At 44.0% G+C, this 22488-nt stretch overlaps 1 protein-coding gene across 6 annotated transcripts in view; it reads right to left on the reverse strand.

Moving 5' to 3' along the window:
* Window positions 1-284: 284 nt before the first annotated feature.
* LOC132211836 (F-box/WD repeat-containing protein 12-like) overlaps window positions 285-22488 on the reverse strand; it is a 35268-nt gene continuing 13064 nt past the window's right edge. For 2 of the 6 annotated variants that reach the window (XM_059656482.1, XM_059656484.1), the window contains exons 3-11: window positions 21206-21369; window positions 20680-20798; window positions 12756-12965; window positions 8539-8697; window positions 7207-7417; window positions 5952-6130; window positions 5740-5867; window positions 1002-1111; window positions 285-805 (exon numbers count right to left, since the gene is read on the reverse strand). In XM_059656482.1, coding sequence (XP_059512465.1) covers window positions 786-805; window positions 1002-1111; window positions 5740-5867; window positions 5952-6130; window positions 7207-7417; window positions 8539-8697; window positions 12756-12965; window positions 20680-20798; window positions 21206-21369 — 1300 coding nt within the window. In that variant the 3' untranslated portion in view covers window positions 285-785. Of the gene's footprint in view, window positions 806-968; window positions 1112-2344; window positions 2465-3807; window positions 3990-5739; window positions 5868-5951; window positions 6131-7206; window positions 7418-8538; window positions 8698-12755; window positions 12966-20679; window positions 20799-21205; window positions 21370-22488 lie in introns of those variants that run through there. The other 4 variants (XR_009447574.1, XM_059656483.1, XR_009447576.1 and 1 more) reach the window with 4 other exon arrangements.

The raw sequence follows: 22488 nt of genomic DNA on the forward strand, positions 1-22488 counted from the left end.
ATTATGGTGGTGATGTCACTCTTACATTGTTCCTAACGTCAGTGGAAATGTTTCTAATTATTAAGCATGATTGCTGTTTCTTCTAGATTTCCTTTATCAAGAAAATTATCTTCTGCCCCTATTTCATTGAGATTTTATTTCTACTTAATCCATCTATCTAAAATGTTTTCAATCTTCTGTGTGTATGTATCAAAGCCACTCTTTTTTTTAAAAAAGGAATTATTGAATTACAATTAGCAATTACTATTTTAGAATTTGTAAAGACTTCACTTGTAGTCAATTGCTAGAGAGAATATTTTAATGTTTTATATCCACTTAATACAGAATATCTTGGGCTACATCAGGAGCTCATGAAAGGATTTGAGGAAGACTCACAGAGACCCACCAGCTTGCTGTTCCTCTTGCTTACAATTAAGAACTCTGAAAGATATGCCACTACACCAGTCAGGGCTTCCGAGGGGACCAGGTCCAGGGGCACCACCATCAAAAAATACGAAAGTCTCCCTACAATTACATGATGCAATGCCATGAAACTCATCTACATGATAGCGATTTATTTTTTCAATGTGTCTAAAGCACACTGCACAAGATTAAGAAGATAAAATACATTTACTTACACATTTGAACAACAAAAATGATTCTGTGACACCCCCAGCACTGTAAGCATGGGCTTTCTAGTCCCCCGTTGGGCATTCTGTCCTTTCTGCCACTTACTATCTGAGTAGCGCTGGGCAGATTGCTAGGTGGCTGGAACATGGGCCAACAACAGGTTACTGACTCTCCTGTTACGTTTCCTGTTCCTTGTCTGAGAAACAGAGAATCATTCTTGTTTTATCGGCTTGCTGTGATTATTTACATAAACTCAAATAGCACAGTGCCCGCTCCTAGGAGGCATTTGAAAATTACTACTTCCATTCCCAATGTTGATTCAAAAATCATTTTAGTCTGTATGTACACAAGCTATTCACCAAAGTGAGATGATCTTTAACCAATGCAGTCACCTAGGTCTCGTTGCAGTTGGAAGTAGTATGACCTCAGAATACTCGTGCCAGCGCTTCTGGCTTCCACGCCCACAATGCTCATGCTGTCACTTTCCACCTGGGTAAATCCACTGCGAAGGAAAGGACATGCTGCGTGTTAACTTGAGACGAGGACAAATGTGTTGGCAGTAGGGTCTTCACACACAACCTCATACCGCCTCCACCCAGCCCCGTTTGAGGACCTACATTCATTGGTAACAATTAGCAAATATGGCCACTTCTGCAGTGGGAATAGCAGCTTCGGACCCTCCTGAGAGGAGCTGCCTGAATCACAGTGATCCTGGCTATTCTGGAAACTTCTCCTGATATAGGAGGAGGGGCACCTGATCTAATCTTGGCAGGTCTGAGTCATTCCCCAGCATTTAGAACCATCAGTTCCTGATCAGTCTCGGTGAAGATGTGAACACAGCAGCTAATAAGGCCACCATTCTCTGTGATGTTACCTGTGTCTGCCTAGACCAGCGGTTCTCAACCTGTGGGCTGCGACCCCTTTGGCAGTCGAACGACCCTTTCACAGGGGTCGCCTAAGACCATCCTGCATATCAGATATTTACATTACGATTCCTAACAGTAGCAACATGACAGTTATGAAGTAGCAACGAAAATAATTTTATGGTTGGGTCACAACATGAGGAACTGTATTTAAAGGGCCAGAAGGTTGAGAACCACTGGCGTAGACAAACGTACCATGTGCTGCTCTGAGGCATGAGAGAAAAATGAAGCAGGTATATAGAAAACCAAACCAAACTAAACTAAGCAAAAACAAAATTAGAGAAGGAATTTCTTGTTTCTTACAGAAGCCTAGCTGTTGGGCTATAGACTGCTTCTCGGATAATGCTGCTCTGGCCTTCGTGAAATACCTTTTAGCTTCAAGTCCATGCTGACTTACTAAGTTTCTTTAAGTAGCAACTAAAGTTCTAGTCAACTTAGAAATATCCAGAGTGGAATGCAGCAGTTTCCAGACTCTCAGAAAACTGCAGCATTGGCTGGTCTATCTAGGGGCTGAGCAGGTCCCCAATCTGGTCAGCCAGCCAGCCAGTGATCACTGTGATTTTTGGGCAAAGAAGGTTGAATTTGCATCTGCTTTCTCTCTTTAGAATCATCATTCCTCCTCTTAAGTCTTTTTCTTTCTCAATTGATTTTTAGTAAATTTGCAGAGTGGGGCAACCATCACCATGATACAGTTTTAGAACATTTCCATCACTCCAAAAAGATATTGTGCCCTAGCCCAATTGGCTCAATGGTAAGAGCATCAACCTGCAGTCTGAAGGGTTCTAGGTTTGATTCTGATCAAGGGCATGTACCTCAGTTGCAGTCTTGATCCCCAGCCCCAGTCAGGGCACATGCAGGAACAACTAATTGATTTGTCTCACTCACATCGATGTTTCTCTCCCTCTGTCTTTCCCTCTCAGCTTCCACTCTCTCTAAAAAAAAAAAAAAAAAAAAAAAAAATCAACGGGAAAAAAAAATTCTCAGATGAGGAATAACAAAAAAAATAAATACAAATAAAAATTTAAAGTAAATTTTAAAAAAGATTTGTTGTACCTATCTGTAGTAAATCCCATCCTACTCTAGCCACTAATTTATCTTCTGTTCCTACAGACTTGCCTCTCCTGGATGTTGCATAATGGAATCATAGAGTACTATCTTATACATCTGGCTTCTTTAGTGGAGCACGATGTTTCTGCATTTCACCCATGTCAAGTGTATGTCAATGCACCATTCCTTCTTATAGCTGAGTAATATTCCCTGTATGGATGTACCACAGTGGATTTATCCGTATCGGCTGGCATTTGCACTGTCTGCACTTTTAGGGTTGAGTAAAGCTGCTAAGAACATCCCGTGCAAGTCTTTGTGTAGATGTGTGTGTGTCTATTTCTCTTGAGTAGATGTGAAGATTCACATCAAGTCTGGGTGTAGATGAATTTATTTCCTTAGGTACATACGAACCTTCCTCTAACGTCTTTGTGTAGACATAGGTCTGTTTCTCTTGGGTAGATCCTAAGTGCTACTGGGCTGCTGGTAAATTTATGTCTAATACACATTTTCTTTGGAGAATCAGAATTCGTATTCAGAGATGACAACATTTTAGGAAACTGAAAAGTTCCTAGAAAGTTTTGGTTATTTCTTGCAGTAGTCACGAAGGTGCCAAAAAAGGAGATAAAATGTTGCACATCTTAGAACTTACAGGGAACAACAGCATTAAGCAAGATTTCTGGGTTTATTATTGCCAAATGAAGCTCCCCAAAAAAGAAATTACCACTCAACTAAGGATTTCTGGAGGTACGTGTTGTAAATCAGGGAAGGGGCATAATTTGAGGTCATGATCCATTCGTTCTGGAGTCCTGATTAAAACACGTTTTTGAGATGTGCCACTCACCTGCCACACTGAAAACAGTGTCACTTCAGCAGATGGACATGTTTACAATTTTATAATGCGCGTACTGCAGTGTTTAAAAGCACATGTGAAATGGGAGATTCCAAAGTTTCTACTTGCTTACCATGACGAGAGCAGTGCAATTCAGCAAATGGATGTATGCAGCTTTGTGATGCACACAGTGCAGTGTTTAAAAAGACTTATAAAGAAGTTTCTAAACGTGCTACTTGCTTGCTAAGTTAAGAACAGTATTGTGTCAGTGAGAGGATGTTCTAACTACTCAGTAGTGCTGTAAAGAATGCAATAGAGAATTCCGTAAAGACAGATAAAAAAGAATGAAACAGCGCATTCGTGAGGCCAACATCTAAGCACAAGCCCCTGAAGGCTGACCTGAACAAGGCAACAGCACAGGTGTTTGCGTGCATCTCCCCAGAGGGGGGACGGTATCCCTGCCCCTGGAGGGAGATCGTCGTTATTACTGACAGAGGGGCTCACTTCACACAGGCGGGCCTCGGATCCACAGCAGACACAGCAGAGCGAGGCCACGACGCCGCTCCCAAGTACAGGGGAACCTAGTACAAATGTATCCCAGCGTAAACTAGCGGAAGTACAGTACGTCCCCACCTGCAAATGTGGACATGGAACGGCCTGGCTCCCAAACACTCCGGTTCGGCCCAGACCTCCGACTTCCAAGGAATTTAATAAGGAATTCTGAGTGAAGCAGTTGCTGGTGCCAATGCTTTTCAGAATGCAGAGCACTGAGTTGGCCTTACGTCTTGTTTAGAAAGTTGAGAGGGTTAAAAACTACCTACAGACCAATGATCTTAAAATTTAGTTGACTCCCTACTAATTCTTAATCTTCCCAGAAAATTGTATTTATTTACTGAAAAGAACTAAGATTCTTCTGTTTTAGGAATTTCCTCTAATAATTGTCCTCAAATACCTACTGATTTACAATTCAGAAAATACGTAGTTTTGTTACAGAAATCTGTAATTTTTTTAAATATTTGGTTTGGGGCACTGTATTTTTTCATTTAAGATTATAAGATGTTTCATGGGCACAGACAACAGTGTGGTGATTGCAGGGGGCAAAAGGGTGAGTGCAGATGGAAAAGGGTATGGGGGAATAAATGTTAATGGAGAAAAATAAAATAAAATTTTAAAATAAATAAATAAGTAGTGTGAGAAGTTTGTTACAGGAGGCTGAATTTACCGCATACCTCATGACAAGAAAGTGACAACTCCCCCAGATGGAATATGAGATCTGGAAGCCCTGTCCTCTACGGCCCTCTAGCAAGAAAGCTCACAAGTGGTTCCAAACTATTAACCCAAAAGCACGATGCAGAACCGCATTCTTTCCCTTTCACAGGCTTGCCCCACGGACCCCCCCACACCAGGGTCTGGCAGTGAGTTCAGAATTGTGTGGGCTATGAAGGGAGGGTAAGGCTGGGCTGCAGGGCTGTCAGGCCCCACCCCGGACCTCCCACATCCCCGTTGATCTTTGCGTACAATAACCACACCTTTGCACGCCCACTGCACCTGGGCAATGTGGGTGATGCCACATAAACTGTGGGTGGCGGTTTCGTACATTAAAGGAGACCGAATGGAGGGTGCAGAGCATCTTTTTTTCAGAAGAGGAAACCGATTCTGACGAGTGACTTTTGTTGGGTCCCCAAGTAGTGCGGGGCAGGCTAGGCTAGGACTCCAAGTCCCAGTCACATTCTCTCCAAGGGAATCCTTAAAAAGGTACTGTGGGGGATATATGCACCCCTATGTTCATAGCAGCACAATTTACCATAGCTAAGATTTGGAAACAGCCTAAGTGCCATCAGCAGATGAGTGGATTAGAAAACTGTGGTACAGCTACACAATGGAAAACTATGCCGCTGTAAAAAAGAAGGAATTCTTACCATTTGCAACAGCATGGATGGAACTGGAGAGCATTATGCTAAGTGAAATGAGCCAGTCAGAGAAAGATAAATACCACATGATCTCACTCATTTGTGGGATATAATGATCAACATAAACTGATGAACAAAAATAGATCCAGAGACAAATGGCAGGGGAGGGGGGGTTAGAGAGCAACCAAAGGACTTGTATGCACGCATATTAGCATAACCAATAGACACAGACACTGGGGCGGGGGAGGGGGTTTTGCCCAGGGTGGGAAGGGGGGGGTGTCAATCAGGGGAAAAGGAGACATACATAAAACTTTAGCAATAAAAAAAAAATTTTTAAAAAAACAACTTATATATAAAAAGCCACTGTGGGGAGGCCAGGAGAGGCCATCTTACAGGTAAAGGAGGAATCGGATGCAATTACCTGGCCCAGCGGTGGGAGCCCCCGAGCAAGTGATAGCAGCTCTTGAGGACAGGAAATTTATTCCCCTTTTTCCACATGTAGACTCGCAAGGAGAGGTCGAAAGAAGAGGTGACGACTCGGCTCTGGTCCTTGAAATGAAAGCTACGTGAGGCGGGGATGTGGGCTCCGGGGGCTGGGCTCCTCGATCCGGGCCGGGGGGGTGCGGCACTCACCACACACAGGGACGTGATGGGCCGCTGATGGTCCTGGAAGGCTGCCAGCCGCAGGCCGTGGATGGTGAAGAGCACCAGCTCAGACCCCGACACCAGCAGCACCACTTGGGAGCCGTGCCCCTTCATGAGGTGAGGAGGCATCATGGTGTCTGGCAGGTTGAAACTTGCGATCTGCTGTACTTTTTGAAAGAAAAACACACCGATTGTCATTTCTTGATAGCAGCTGGAGTCTGGGACAGCGTGCCTCACCTAAGATGACGCAGCACATTGAAAAGGGCAAGGGCTTCAGTTACAGCAGCGTTCGCGGCTGAACCACGCGTTTACTCCCTCAGCCTCCCATGCATTGGCTCTACCGCACTGAACCGGTGCCTGGCTTACAGGGGACACAGTGCAGGTGGAAGTGACAGTACCTGGCACACAGCGCCATCCAGAGAATGGGGAGAATGAACACCCTTCCTCATCTAGGACAGGGTGATATGAAAAAGGGCCACATGAGAACCAAGACATTTACGACATCTGCCAAAAACTATGTTGAAGACACAGTCTTTTACACTGTATAGCGTTCCTTGGTTGTTTTTTTTGTTTTGTTTTGTTTTTTTTTAAATCAACTTGATCACTTTCTAATAGAGTTTAGCACCAGGAAGAAAAAATTACCTCTTTTGAAAAAATTCATGTGCTTTCTCGTATCAGACAAGGGATTATTCCATATCCTGTTTTCCCTTTTTCCTCGGCTGCCAGGAAGCTCAGAATAAAAACTAAGGTCAAATGATGACATGAAAACAAATGAACATAAAACCAAAGGAAAACAGCGAAGGACCACAGGGAAGGCCTGTCCGGGAGACAGGGAAGGAGAGGGCCGTGGGTCTTATTTTCCTATGGACTAGGAGCTCCTGGGGAAGAGAGAGGTGTGGCTTTTATCATCTTTGCCTGCACTGTGCTGAGAACAGTGCCTTGGATACAGCGGTGAAAAGAAGCAGGGACGAATGGAAGCAGGAAAATAAGTCCGGAGAGGGCAGACTGTAAGCTGACAGTAGTTAATGTCTGAATTCAGGGCTACGCAGAGGGCCTGACACAGAGCAGGTGCTCAACCACTCACACAGTACATAACATCACAAACAAGGAAACATTCGTTGGGTCACTATATTCTCTGCGAGAAAAGAAAGTGTCCCAAAGGCAACATGAGGAATCTGTGCTTGAAGCATCCTATGCAACGCTGGTGACATGCAGGCCCACAGGTCCTGTTGGGGGTCCTTACCCAGAACGCTCACTGCATCCCTGGACTTCTTAGCCCCTGGCTCGTAGGTGGTGACCACCCACTGCACGCCGCCGTCATCTCTGTGCACCACCACCAGCCTGGCCGCCTCATCGGGGGCCCAGCAGGCTTTGGAAGTCAGCCCGATGGGGAGAGCGGTGGAGACAGGAGGCTCGTCTTCCAGTGGACACAGCAAGGAGCGCGAGTGGAACACCTGGGGAACAGCACCGCCGGCCTCAGTGCGATGACGGGGACGCCTCCGACCCCGGAGCACTCTCCGGTGGCTCTGCTCAGGGACCCACACCCACAGTGGCCTTCCGGGCGTTAGGGAGCAGCTGTGCCACTCGCAGACCCTCTTTTCCGGTGGCTCGGGCCAGGGAGCAGGTCAGTCTCAGCCCACGTCTGGCCAGAAGATGTCTAGGTGTACGAGTCCCAGTGAGGGCAGGGGTGAGTGACTCCAGTAAACGGCTCTTCTGCTTCTGAGCAGCTGCATAGCACTGTCCTACTTCTACCTCCAGTGTCTGCCTCCAGGATCCCTTCCTACTTCCAGGTAGTCTGGTCCCAAACATTTCTTGGTCCCTAGGACTGCTATGTCAAGAGGTCCCGCTCCTGGTGACCACTGCCCCCCCGCCAGCCCCTTCCTGAGCCTCTCTCCTCCACTGCCCCGTCCAGACCTCTCACCTCCCCTGGCTGCCAGGTCCCGGCACTGCCGCCCGCCTGCCTGCCCTAGCTCTCTTCCTGGCTTCCTCATCCAGCCACCCAGCATGGCTCAGGCCTCTCCAGGGGCTCCAACTCTGCTCTAATTTTCCAGGTCCGTTCCTGGCGCTCAGGCTGGACGTCTCTGAGCCCATAAATCACCAAGACACTCCCTGGGTCCCGGGGCTCTGGTGCTGGTGGTGGTGCTCAGTGCCACGGGCTGGCCATGCTGTGCCCGGTCCAGGTAATGATGCTGTCCCCCACTGCCAGCATCTCCTCATGCCTGACCTGACACCCTCTCATCCTCGCTCTCAGGGAAGCTCTGTTCTCAAGCCGCTGAATGTCTATGACACTCCACGAAGGTGTCCCTAAGGCCCCAGCTCCTTCAGAACTAACTCTGTCCTCTAGCCAAGCCACGAACCCCTTCCGACCTGGGAGCCACACAGCAGCCTGGAAAGAGCAGCGGCTCTGGGGAGAGGCCTGCACCACCACTGCCCAGCTGGTGGCCCTGAGGGGCCGCAGGCGTGGTCCTGTGCGAGGAGCCATCCTCCCAGATGCATGTGCAAGACCGGGCACACAACCCACTACCGTGCACACAAAGCCTGGCCCTTGGGACAAGGGACACAGCCCAGCACTGACCTTGGGGCTCAGGTCTGAGTCCTGGGCCAATGTGAACACCCACTGGCAGTCGGGAGAGCAGAGCAGGCTGGCGGGGTGGTTCGGGAACACGCTCACCCTGGAGAGCACCTGCAGCCCGGGCACCGTGAGCGTGTGGAGTGTTCCGTCGGCACAGGCCGCCTGCAATGCGAAGTGCGGTGACCACCTGTGTCCTGTCCTCGCCCAAGAACCAGGTGGCCACATTACTCCTTCCTCGCTGGGGTGAAATGACACTTATTAAGTCAAAAGTAATGAATTACTCAAACAATATGAGAGCAAAGCCTCTCCTCCCTCCACACAGAAGCCCTTGCTATCCTCATGCTCAAATGCGAGCCGCAGCCTGTCCTGCCTTTTCTGTTTCCAAATACTCTTTGGAAATCTCTTCTCATCAGAAGACTTTTTTCCAGGACTTTTTACTTTGTCCCATTATGATGGAAATTTTGGTTGTTTACAAATTCCATTACCATGAACGATCTTTGTGCAGCAATGCCAATATTTCCCCCTGAGAAGTCCCTACAACTGGAATTGTTAGGTCCAAAGAGTATCAGATTTAAAACTTCTAACAGGAAAAAGGCAAGCTTTATTAAAAGTGTTCAATCTATATTCTTACTTGCCATGTATAAAAATATTTATTTTTCATCACACTTATTATAAGACCGATTTTTTTTATGTGTTTGCTCATCCAGTAGGTCAAAAGCCTTGTTGTGATGCCACTTTCTTGGTTATGAGTTGGGTTTCACTCCTTTACACATTATTGGCCACTTGTACTTTTTTCTATGAGTTGACTATTCATGTCCTCACCTATTTTTCTACTAGATCTCTATGCTTCAAAAAATATGATATTAATGCCTTGTTAAATAAGCTACAGTGTTTTCTCCTGATTTTTTATGTCTCAATTTTATAATACTCTATAGTTCAGATGTTTTTAATTTTTTAGGTAAATATGTGTACTTTTTCAGTTCCAGGTTTTGTCTTGCCTAGCAAGGCCAGGCACATCCCAGATTGATTTTAAAAACCAGTTAGTTATCCCTTGGATAATTTTATAACTGCCTTTTACATTTTTAAAACATATTTTTATTGATTTCAGAGAGGAAGGAATAGGGAGAGAGAGATAGAAACATCAATGATGAGAGAGAATCATTGATAGGCTGCCGCACGGCCCCTTCCCGGGGATCGAGCCCACAACCCGGGCATGTGCCCTTGACCGGAATCGAACCCGGGACCCTTCAGTCCACAAGCCGATGCTCTATCCACTGAGCCAAACCAGCTAAGGGCTAACTGCCTTTTAATTTAGTTTTAATTATTCTAAATGTATTTCCACAGATGGAGTGATATGGGAGTAGCTTAGCTTCTCTCTCCTAATGGTCAAGGGCTCCATTTCTTGAATGGCTTGTCCTTCACCTACTGTTTTAAAAAAACATTTTTCACAGACATTTGCACCTGGAACACAATCTGGACTTTCTTTTCCTGAAAACACTTGTTCTTACTGGCCAAGAAAACACAAACACTTCACAACGCATAGAAAACAGCAACAAACAAGGTCATGAAAAGAAAAAGTGAGAAGCAACACATTTAAGCTGATAAAACTATTCCACCAAAGGAAAACCAGGATCAGAGATCTGTAGCCACATGGACGGAAGTTAAGTATCACAATACAAGCATATGAAGGGACATCTGGAATCAGAAATTCAACACTCAGAATGGAAACGGATAAAAAACATATTAAATAAGAGAAATTACTTCAGGAAAGATACTGATGAAAAAGTTATCTCGCCCTGGCCAGGTGGCCCTGTGCACCAAAAGATCGCCAGTTTGATTCCTGGTGAGGGCACATGCCAGGTTGCACGTTTGGTTCCTGATCGGGGTGGCATATGGGAAGCAACCAATAGATGTTTTTCTCTCACATCAATGTTTCTCTCTCTCCCTTCCTCTCTCTCTAAAAAAAAAATCAGTAAAAACATTAGGAAAAAAGAAAGAAAAAGTTACTTCACAAATGAAGATAACAGCCCTAGTCAGTTTGGCCTGCGGACGGAAGGGTACCGGGACCAATTCCAGGGAAGGGCTTGTACTTCGGCTGTAGGCTTGGTACCCAGCCCCAGTCGGGGTGCATGCGGGAGGCAACCAATTGATGTGTCTCTCTCACATCGCTGTTTCTTTCCCTCTCTCTCTTCCCTTCCCTTCCACTCTCTAAAAAATCAATGGAAAAATATCCTCGGGTGAGGATTAAGGGGAAAAATGGACATAATAAACCTAAGAGAGAAAACATTCTCTGAACAAATAAGGGCACTAGAAGAGGAGAAAGAAAACAGGTAGGAGCACAAAAGTAGAATGAAAGGCTAAACTGAATCGGAAAGTATCTGAGAAGATAGGCAAGAAGATCAAATAAACATGAAGTTCCTACAGAGCGTTAATCTGTTGACGCTTCATTAACAGATTTATAATTAAAATTCATATACAGTGAAACTTCCTAGAAATAAAAAACCCTGAATCTATGTATTGAAAGGGTGACCCAGGATGATCACTGCAGACATGTCACAATGAAACTATTAGACTTTAAATATTTAACTATATCTTGAAGGCCTTTGGTTTTAAAAATCCAAGTTTCTGACAAGTGAAGTCAGGTACCTGTAGACTTTCAACAGAAACATAAACAGTGAAATAATATTTTCACAAAATTCAAGAGAAGTGTGAGCAGGGATCTGGTGCCCAGCCAGGCTATCCTTCAGCATCAAGACTACAGAAAAGGGGTGCCTCGCCTACTCCGGGGATTTCAAATACTAGGTTTTTTCATAGATCCTTTATGGTCTTGCTACTCAAAAGAACTGGCAGCCCCAATATTCCCAAGAAGCCGGTTAAAAAGTCAGCATCTCAGGCATCCCCAGGGACCCACTGAATCAGAACTGCCTTCACACAAAAGCCACCGGTGACTGGGTCCCAGCAATGTCTAGAAGCTTGGCCACGCCTCTTACCCTCTCTTCCGCATTTACACTCTTGCTATCCCGGTTCTGTTCCAGACCATGGTTGTTATCTTTCAGCTCACTAATTTCCTTCCATAGTCTAACTTTTTAATTGATGTATATAACATATATGGCAAAATGCACAAAACATAGAGCTCAAGGAATTATTACAAAAAAAAATTCATGTCACCACTTAAGCTAAGAAGTAGAACTTGCCAGTGCCCACAAGCTCCATCCATCCTCCCCAATCTCTGTGTGGTTCCACTGTCGACCCTCCATCAAGTCCATTCACATTTGCTTTTCAGTTTTTCTGTTCTGATTATTTTCTAAATCATTTTTATAGCTTTTAAATCAATTTTTGTTGAATTTATTGGGGTAACATTGGTTAATAAAATTATATAGGTTTCAGGGGTAAATTCTATGATACATCACCTGTATATTGTATTGTGTGTTCACTACCCAAAGTCAAGTCTCCTTCCATCACCATTTATCCCTCCTTTCTCCTATTCCATCTCCCACCACAACCCGCTCCCATGGGTAATCATCATGCTGCTGTCTGTGTCTATGTCATTTTTTATAGCTTTAAGTTCTCTGTTGAAATTTGCTTCCCTGATCATAGCAACCATTGGTGTCTTATGTCTGTATCTAATAACCACAATATCTGAAGCCCCTGTGGCTCTCTCAACATTGTCTGCTGTTTATCCTGCCAGTTCTAGTTGGTACTATTCTTTTTTTTTTTAATCCCTGCCCGAGGATATGTTTTTATTGGTATTATAGAGACAGAAAGGGAGAGAGAGAGAAACACTGATCAGTTTGCCTCCTGTACTTGACCCAACTGGAGACTAAACTCACAACCAGTATGTGCCCTGACCAGGAATGGAACCCACCACCTTTGGTGTACGGGACACGCCAACCAACTGAGCCACCTGGCCAGGGCTAGTTGGTACTATTCTTATCCCCTAGTTAGCTTTAAGTGTGTGATGGCTGCTATGTCTGAAAGAGAAATAATGTGAGGCCTGAGGTACTGGTATCCTTTTCCAGAAAGGATTTTCGTTTACTCTGACCAGGTGATAGGAGGCTGAGCTGCAGGAGGCTGAGCTGCAGCAGGTGACTTTTCACTCTCAGCCCAGCCTTACTGCCAGGTTGCAACACCTGATAATCCACCCAAAGCTCCAACTCTCCATGGCCCTTGGCTGGGAGACGGCTAGCACCCACAGAGGCTCCTGAGCGCCGGGCACTCACCAGCAGGAAGGGGCCCTCTGGATGGTCAGAGGCCTCCAATGCAGACGAGTGTGTAGGCAGGCAGAAGGAGGCTGACTCCCGCCCGCTCTCTGCTTCCCACACTTTGATGAGTCCCTGTGCGTCCACGGTGACAACCAGCTGCAGCTGAGGGTAAGTCACCAAATTCACCAGAGCATCAGGCTGTAGAGGGCTCGACCAGATCTCCATGCCCTGGGCAACAACAAAATTAATATAAGAACTTATATAGAGCAGTTTATTTCATAAACACACATTCTTTTCATTCATCCCTCAACTAGCACACCCTGGGACATGCAGGTGAAAGGACCCCATCCCCATCCTCACAGGACTAACCAACAGCAGGGCAGGGAATACCACGGAGGTGGCTGAGTGTGGGTGTGTAGAGACTTTGGGGGGGGACTGGGTGGCATCACCAGGTGGACCCAGGATGGGGTCCTGCATGCACATAGGCCGGTATGTCTGCTGCACTTCCGGTGGTGACCTACAGCTCTGCTGTGGAAGGCTGGGCAGGGAGGCAGGATCCAGCACTACACAGCCGGCTGGGACCTGGCCACGAATCGCTGCACACACAGCCTCCACACGGAGCATCTCGCCCAGACCTGGGTAGTCAGTTTCACCGATAAGCTAATCGGGCTTGTGGATATGAATGGCTTGTGTTGCATATCTGCAGCTGCCCTGGCCAGGACACCCACTTCCCTACAGTGAACCCAGCAGTACCACCACAGGCCAGCCCTGGCTGGCCCAGGCCCATGCCCACGCCCAGAGGAAAACCAGTGGTCCAAGCTGGGTCGATTCCATGGTCTCTTACCGGGATTCTGAGAACTGGATTGGAGAGGTCAAGAGCCCAAGTGCCAGAGGGCCCACGGTACATTAAGACAGGGCATCTGAGAACCAACCCATTAGCCACTGTTCTGAGTCTCCAGAGCTCACACACAGGATTCTTTCCAATTTGGGGTTATTCTGACCCTTTTTCTATTATGTTATCTCTGTATCATGGTCTCTATCTCTTTTCCCACACCTGGTATCTCAGTATTCTTCCACTAGTTTCTTTCTTCCCCACAGGGCAACAAATTAACAGTTGATTTCTGTTGCTCAGCTAACATGCCATCAGTGGGGCAGAACTTGGCCTGTGGACGGACTGAGGGTGAGCTTCGGAGGACACAGGGTGTTTACCAGTGGTTAGTGGCAGGAAGTGGGCGAAGGAGCAGTTAAACTCCCCTTCCTATTTCAGAATGGGAAGCAGTGGCCAGCGGAACAGGGCAGAAAGATGCTGACCAGTGATGGTCTCAGGACTCCACTCGATGTGGCCCAGAAAAGAGGCGTGGGGACTGGGGGCGTCAGAAGCTGCTAGTGGCACCAGATACTTCAATGCTAGAAAAAGAGAAACTCAAACCCTAGAATTCTCCAGGGAACAGCAAATAAAACATGGAGACAAATATTGTGAATACATAGAAAACTAAAAAAAAAAATTTAAAGAATAATTACAGACTGCAGGAAAAGCAAAATGTTAGTTTACCTCAAGGCTTGGCTGTGAAAAGCATTGACATAATTGTGGGGGAGCACGGAAGACTTGGTTGGAAAATCTGTAAGGAGGAAATTCTGACCAAGGAGCGTTGGCTGAAGGCACCAACCCGTTTATTGGAATTCCCTAGGGGGGCTGGCTGAAGGTGATTGCCCCTAATTGTTCCTCGACCTTTCCCAACAAGTCTGTGTACATTTAGACCCTTGGGTGTTTACCGGAATATTTATGCCCAATCTTTAGACGTCCTTGCTTAAAGGACACTGCAGACACATGTGTCCTCCCACGAATGCTTACCCTACTAATTGTATCTAAAAGTTAAACACAAAGGCTGGTGGTGGTGCACAGAGATGACAACAAATGCTCAAGGTAATGCATAGCAAAGACCTACAAACAAGATTATTCTACCCAGCAAAGCTATTATTTAGAATTGAAGAGCAGATAAAGATCCTCTCAGACAAGAAAAAGCTAAAGGTGTTCATCCCACCAAACTAGTATTAAATGAAATGCTGAAGGGTATTCCTTAAGAAGATGAAGAGGAAGAGGAAGAAGAAGAAAGTAGAGGAGGAAGAGGAGGAGGAAGAGGGGGAGGAGGAGGAGGAGGAGGAGGAGGAGGAGGAGGAGGAGAATGATGATAAAAAACGTGAACAATAAAAAGGCAATAAATACATATCTATCAACAACTGAAGCTAGAAATCAAAGGAACAAGGAATCTAGTGAAAAAATAAAATGATGAATAAAATAGAACCAGAGGCATTGAAACATGGAACAGACTGACGAACTCAGAGGGAAGGGGAAAGGGGGGCAGGAAGAGATTAACCAAAGAACATATATGCATATATGCATTACCTATGGACGCAGAAAATAGGGTGGTGAAGGCCTAGGGCAAGGAGGGAACCAGGTGGAAGGGGACAATGGGGGGGGGCGGAAATATATGTAATGTTCTCAACAATAAATATTTTAAGAAAAAGGAAAATAAAGTATTTTCTAAAAGCATGACGATAATTTAAAGAAACTTTGGGACAACATGAAACAAAACAACATTCAGATCATAGTGTACCCATAGGGAGAAGAGAGTGAGCAAGAGAAAGAGAACCTGTTGGAAGAAATAATGACAAAACACTCCCCTAAGCTGGGGAAGGAAAAAGCCACACATGTTCAGGAAACACAAATGGTACAAATCAAGAGGAATCAAAAGAGACCCACTCTAAGACACATCATAATTAAAATGGCAAACATTAAGGACAAAAAGAGAATCTTAAGGGCCACAAGAGAGAGAGAGTAAATGCCCTACAAGGGAGCTCCCATAAGACTATCAGGAGATTTCTCAACAGAAACACTACAGGCCAGAAGGGAATGGCATGAAGTGTTCAAAGTAATGAAAAGAAGGAATCTGAAATCAAGACTACTCTATCCAGGAAGGCTATCATACAAAATAGATGGGGAAATAAAGAGAATTTCAGACAAAAAAAAGGCTAATGGGGTTTATCATCATCAAACCAGCACTACAGGAAATGTTAAAGGCACTACTGTAATAAGAAGAAACATATATAGAGAGAAACATAGGCCTAAAGAATAAAAATGGCAATGAATAAGTACCTATCAATAGTAACCTTAAATGTAAATGGATTAAATGTTCCAATCAAAAGACATGGGGTAGATCAATAGATAAGAAAACATGACTGAAATATGCTATCTACAAAAGACGTACCTCAGAACAAAAGACTCTCACAGGATAAAAGTGAAGGGAGGAAAAAAATATTCCATGCAGATGGAAATGAAAAAAAAAAAAAAGGGTAGCAATACTTATATCTGACAAAATAGACTTTAAAGCAATAGCCTTAACAAGAGACCCCAAAAAGTCCATTACAGAATACTAAAGGGATCAATCCATCAAGAAATAATAACCCTAGTAAACATTTATGCACCCAATATAGGATCACCTAAATATATAAAAAAAGCTCTCGGCGAACTTTAAGGGAGAGATCAACAGCAATACAGTCATAGTAGGTGATTTTAACACTCTATTGACATCACTGGATAGATCTTCCAGACAAAAAAAACACACACAAGGAAACAGAGACCTTAAACAACACACTACATCAGATGGATTTAACTGACATTTACAGAACATTCCACCTCAAAGCAGAAGAATATACATTCTTCTCAAGTGCACATGGGTCATTCTCAAAGATAGACCACATGTTAGGACACAAAATAAGTTTCTACAAGTTTAAGAGAGCTGAAATTATATCAAACATCTTCTTAAACCACAGTGGCATGAAATTAGAAATCAACCACAATATAAAACACTAAAAAAAATTCAAACACACAGAGAACAAATAGTATGTTTTTAAACAATAAAGGGTTACAAATGAAATAAAAAAGAAATAAAAAACTTCCTGGAAATAAATGAATTTGAACACTCAGCAACTCCCAAATGTATGGGACACAGCAAAAGCAATTCTGAGAGGGAAGTTCATAGTATTACAGGCATACCTCACTAAACAAGAAAAAGCTCTAATAAATGATCTAACACTACAACTAAAAGAATTAGAAACAGAACAACAAGAAAAGCCCAGAGTAAGCAGAAGGAAGGAAAAAAAATTAGAGCAGAAATAAATGGCAGAGACAAAAAAACAAAACAAAAAAATCAATAAAACCATGAACTGGTTCTTTCAAAAGATAAACAACATTGATAAAGCTTTAGCTGGACTCATCAAGAAACTAAGAGAGAGGACCCAAGTAAATAAAATCAGTAATAAAAGTGGAGAAGCAAGCACTGACACTACAGACATACAAAGGATTGTAAAAAAATACTATGAACAAACTATATGCCAACAAGTTGGACAATGTGGATGAAATGAACAAATTCCTAGAAAAATACAATCTCTCAGAACTGAATCAGGAAAAATCAGAAAACCTGAATAGGCCAATAACAACTGATGAAAGAGAAGCAGTAATCAAAAACTCCCAGCAAACAAAAGCCCGGGTCCGGAATTCTTCACAGAGGAGTTTTACCAAACATTCAAATAAGAACTATCACCTATATTTCTCAAACTATTTCAAAATATCCAAGAAAAAGGAACACTTCCAGGCTCTGTTTATGAAGCCAGCATTACCGTAATCCCAAAACCAGATAAAGACACTACAAAGAAAGAGAATTACAGGCCAATAGCCCTGATGAACATAGATGCTAAAATCCTCAATAAAATATTAGCAAATCGGATCCAGTAATATATTAAAAAGATCATACACCATGAACAAGTGGAATTTATTCCAGGGATGCAAGCCTGGTACAATATTCACAAATCAACAAACATGATACAACACACAAATTAAAAGACAAAAATCACATGATCATATTAATAGATGCAAAAAAAGCATCTGACAAAACCCAACACCCATTTTTTGATAAAAACTCTCAGCAAAGTGGGAATAGAGGGCTCATGCCTCAACATTATAAAGGTCATATATGACAAACCTACAGCCAACATCATAGTCAATGAGCAAAAACTAAAAGCATAGCCCCTAAGAAGAGGAATAAGACAGGGATGTCCACTTTTACCACTCTTATTCAACCTAGTACTGGGAGTCCTAGCCACAGCAATCAGACAAGAAGAAATAAAAGGCATCCAAATTAGAAAGGAGGAAGTAAAACTATCATTATTCACAGATGACATGATATTGTACAAAGAAAACCCTAAAGACTCCACCAAAAAACTACTAGATCTAATAAATGAATTTGGCAATATAGCAGGATGCAAAATCAACACCCGAAAATCGATGGCTTTCTTTTATACCAATAATGAATTTTCAGGAAGAGAAACTAAACAGACGATCCCATTTCCCATTGCAACAAACAAATTAAGATACTTAGGAATAAACTTAACCAAAGAGGCAACAGACCTATACTCAGAAAACTACAGGATGTTGAAAAAAGAGATAGAAAAAGATATAAACAAGTGGAAGATTATACCATGTTCATGGATTGGTAGAATCAAAATCATTAAAATGTCCATACTACCCAAGGCAATCTATAGATTTAATGCAATCCCTTTTAAAATACCAATAGCATATTTCACAGAGCTAGAACAAATACTTCAAAAACTTATATGAAATCAAAAAAGACCCCAAATAGCTGCAGCAATCTTGAGAAAGAAATCCAATGTTGGAGGGATCACAATACCAGATTTCAAGTTATACTACAAAGCCACCATAATCAAAACAGCTTGGTACTGGCACAAGAACAGGCATATAGATCAAAACAGAACAGAGAACCCAGAAATCAACCCTAGCAATTATGCTCAATTAATATTTGACAAAAGAGGCAAGAGCATACAATGGGGTAAAGCTAGTCTCTTCTATAAATGGTGCTGGGAAAATTGGACAGGTACATGCAAAAGAATGAAGCTAGACCACCAACTTACACCATACACAAGAATAAACTTAAAATGGATTAAAGACTTAAATATAAATTGGGAAAACATAAAAATCCTAGAAGAAAACAAAGCAACAAAATATCTGAAATCTCATGTAGCAGAATTTTCACAGATACATCTCCTGGGGCAAGAGAAACAAAGGAAAAAATAAACAAATGGGACTGCATCAAACTAAAAAACTTCTGCACAGCTAAAGAAAGCTGTCAAGTTGAAAAGAGAACCCACTGCACGGGAGAACATTTTTGCCAATGATACATCTGGTTAGAGGTTAATCTAAAAAAAAAACACCCAAACATATATATAAAGTACTCATACAACTCAACAAAGGAAGACCAACAACCCAATTAAAAAGTGGGCAGAGGACATAAATAAACACTTCTCTAAAGAGGACATACAACAAAAGTCCTGGAGACATATGAATAAGTGCTCAACATCACTAATCATCAGAGATGCAAATTAAAGCAGCAATGAGGTACCACCTCACACCTGTCAGAATAGCTACCATCAATAAATCAACAACAAGTGCTGGTAAGGATGTGGAGAAAAAGGAACCCAAGTACACTGCTGGTGGGAATGCAGACTGGTACAGCCACAATAGAAAACAGTGTGGAGTTTCCTCAAAAAAAAAAATTAAAAATGGAACTGCCATTTGACCCAGTGATCCCACTGCTAGGAATATATCCTAAGAATCCCAAATACAATCAGAAAGAATATATTCAAAAGCAAAACAAATGATAACTGTAACTCATTCCAAAACAGCTCTAGCCCTCCTGCCCCGCTTCCCACACCCTCTCTGATTTTCCTTTCCAAGTCCCTCCCGGTTCCTGGAGTCCCTTACAGGACCTGGTTTGGAATCCTGCAGCCATCTGGAATCCTGGGCTGGTGTCTAGTTGGTGATCACACATCAACAGCCACTAGTGGTCTCAGACCTGAGTGGGCCATTTCAAAAGCACCACCTGCCATCACCAAAGAAACATACCTCACACCCGTTCTTACGGTTTCTACTGTAAAGTCTGGGCAGAGCAGGGACCCAAGGTGGCACAGGGGTATGAGAACGCAACTCCCACTAGCCAGCTGCTCATGCAGACTGAAAAGGAAGGCTCAGGTCATGGTCAGGTCGCTCTCTTACGGGCCAGAAGAGGAATGATCTGTGGGGAGTTAGGTAGAGCCTCCAAGGGTCCTGCTTGGAGACCGCCCTCCGCTCTGTGCACTATGTTCAAGTGCAAGGAACCTGTCACTTCCAGCAGAACTGAGCCACAGAGAGATAAGCACCCACCTCACCATGTGGTACTAGGGTGCCGTTGCCTGTCTAGGGATTCTGGAAACGTGAAGTAATCTACAGTTTTCTAGGAAAGGACCCATTATAAGAGTCCGGGTTACATCCATGTGTGGCCGGGCAGAACCCTGAATTTACAGGGAACCACACACTCAGAGACACTCCCTCTCCCAGGCTGTCTATACGTGTATAAAATTAGGATGATAATACCGAGAAGTCTGCTCAGCTGCTGTGAGAATCAAATGAGAAAATGGATAGAAAAACTTTTAAACTAAGAGCACCAGCAACGTGTGAAATACTAATCAAGTTTCAAGGTTTTAACACTAAGCTTGCACTGGGGGTGACTAAAAGCTGCAGTTCCCTGGGCTCAACCACCCAGGGGCCAGCACTGAGCACAACAGTGCCCCTCCCTCCCCACCCTCACCCCCCACCCCCCACCCCCGCACACACTTGTGCAAACAGCCCTGTGCAGAGGAAGTTAGAAGCAGGTCATTTGCGATCACTCAGACTCTAGTTTCAAGCATGACCTGGCATGGCGTCTGAGCCCCTTGCCGCTCAGATTTCTCATCTGTACAATGGGCTCCCACTCCTCACCTCAGAGGTCACCTGTGATGCCTAATGACACCGAAGACACTCAGTACTCCTCCTGGCCCCCTCCAGGCCACTCACCGCATGTAGATTCCAGGCACGCACAGTGCCATCTGAGGACGCAGTGCACACCACAGACTTCTCCCGCCTGTCAAAGCAGTACTCGTTGGGCGAGATGTAGGCCAGCTTAGCTATCTCTCCTGAAAGAGAACAGACTTGCCTCGAATGGACACTCCTGCCTGGAGTGTGAGCACAACCTGGGAAGGGCAGGCGAGACAATCACCCCTTTCTGTCCCTGCAGCACAACAGGCGCGGATTGGGAGACAGCAGTGGACAGAAAGGGCTAGGGCTTTAGACTTACAACTTGGGTTTCATGCCAGGACTGCCCACAGCCTACCACCCCCAAAACAATGAAATACATGCAATGAGCCCTCCTCACAGGGTTACAGTGACTGTCAATGACAACATCGATGTCGAACCCAGCATGGAATGCACGTGTCAAGTGGCATTTTCCAACTCACTGGCTGAAACACAAAATGCCATGGGACCAGACCAGGGAGAGTGAGTGGTGGGAAAGCGGGCAGCTACCACACTCCCAACACCATACCTTTGTGCCCGGCAAGGGCTTTGCAGATGAAGTCCTTCTCTGGCCGCCCAGATTCCACTCGGAAGTCCAGCTCGGATCGGCAGAGGTAGTACTGTTTCCATGTCTGTGTGCCCCGCGTCACCTGGGAGTCTTTACAGGAGGACCAGCGTCTCAGACACAACTGCCTGAAAACAGACCACAGTCCCAGGCAGGGCGGAACAGTCATCAGCAGGTACTGTGGTACCAACAGGCCAGCTTCACCATCTATCAGATTGAACACCTCACTATGCCTGTGTAGACCGCATTTCCTCTACTGTTAAAGGGGGAAATGAAGAGATAACGCAATGAGTGCTTTGTGTGTATCCAGTCAATCTGCAGAAGTGGGTCTGATTGCCATTCTGCACCAGGACAGAGAGGCAGAGAGAAGTAAACACTTGCCTACAGTTATGCAGCCATAACCATTCCAAGGCTCTGCATATTTTGAAATATCTAACTCTTACTACTGAATTGTCTATCTTTCCCTTCAATTCTGTCAGCCCTTCGTGTATTTTGCTGCTGTTAGTAGGTGTATATATGTTTATAAATTTTATTTTTTATTGATTTCTGAGAGGAAGGGAGAGGGAGAGAAAGATAGAAACATCAATGATGAGAGAGAATCATTGATTGGCTGCCTCCTGCACACCCCACACTGGAGATGGAGCCCACAATCTGGGCATGTGCCCTGACTAGGAATTGAACCATGACCTCCTGGTTCATGGGTCGATGCTCAACTGCTGAGCCACGCCAGTTGGGCTGTTTATAAATTTTAGATCTTGATGGATTAACCTGTAGTTTTTGCCTTAAAGTCTATTTTGTCTGATATTAGCCTGGCCATTCCAGCTCTCTTTTGGTTACTGTTTGCATAGTATATCTGTTTCCATTCTTTTATTTTCAACCTGAGCCTCTGAATCTAAACTGTGTCTCTTATAGTTTAGATTCCTATAGTTTCGCTGCCTTGTTATTGGAGTGCTCAATCCATATACATTCACTGTAACTAACAAGATAGCATTTACATGTCATTTACTTATTTCTATGCATTTTTCCTTTTCATACTCTATCACTGTCTTCTTTTATATTCGGTATTTTTTAGTGTACTATTTTAATTCCCTGTTGTTTCTCACACCATAGTTTTTTTTAATTCTTAATGGTTGCTTTGGCGATTACTATTAAAATATTTATCTTTTATTTTTTTACTTTAAACAAAATTATTTTTTTTCTCTTTGTTAATCCTTACCTGAGGATACTTTTCCCATTGATTTTTAGAG

Source organism: Myotis daubentonii, chromosome 11, assembly GCF_963259705.1.
Source record: "Myotis daubentonii chromosome 11, mMyoDau2.1, whole genome shotgun sequence".
Classification (NCBI taxonomy): Eukaryota; Metazoa; Chordata; class Mammalia; order Chiroptera; family Vespertilionidae; genus Myotis; species Myotis daubentonii.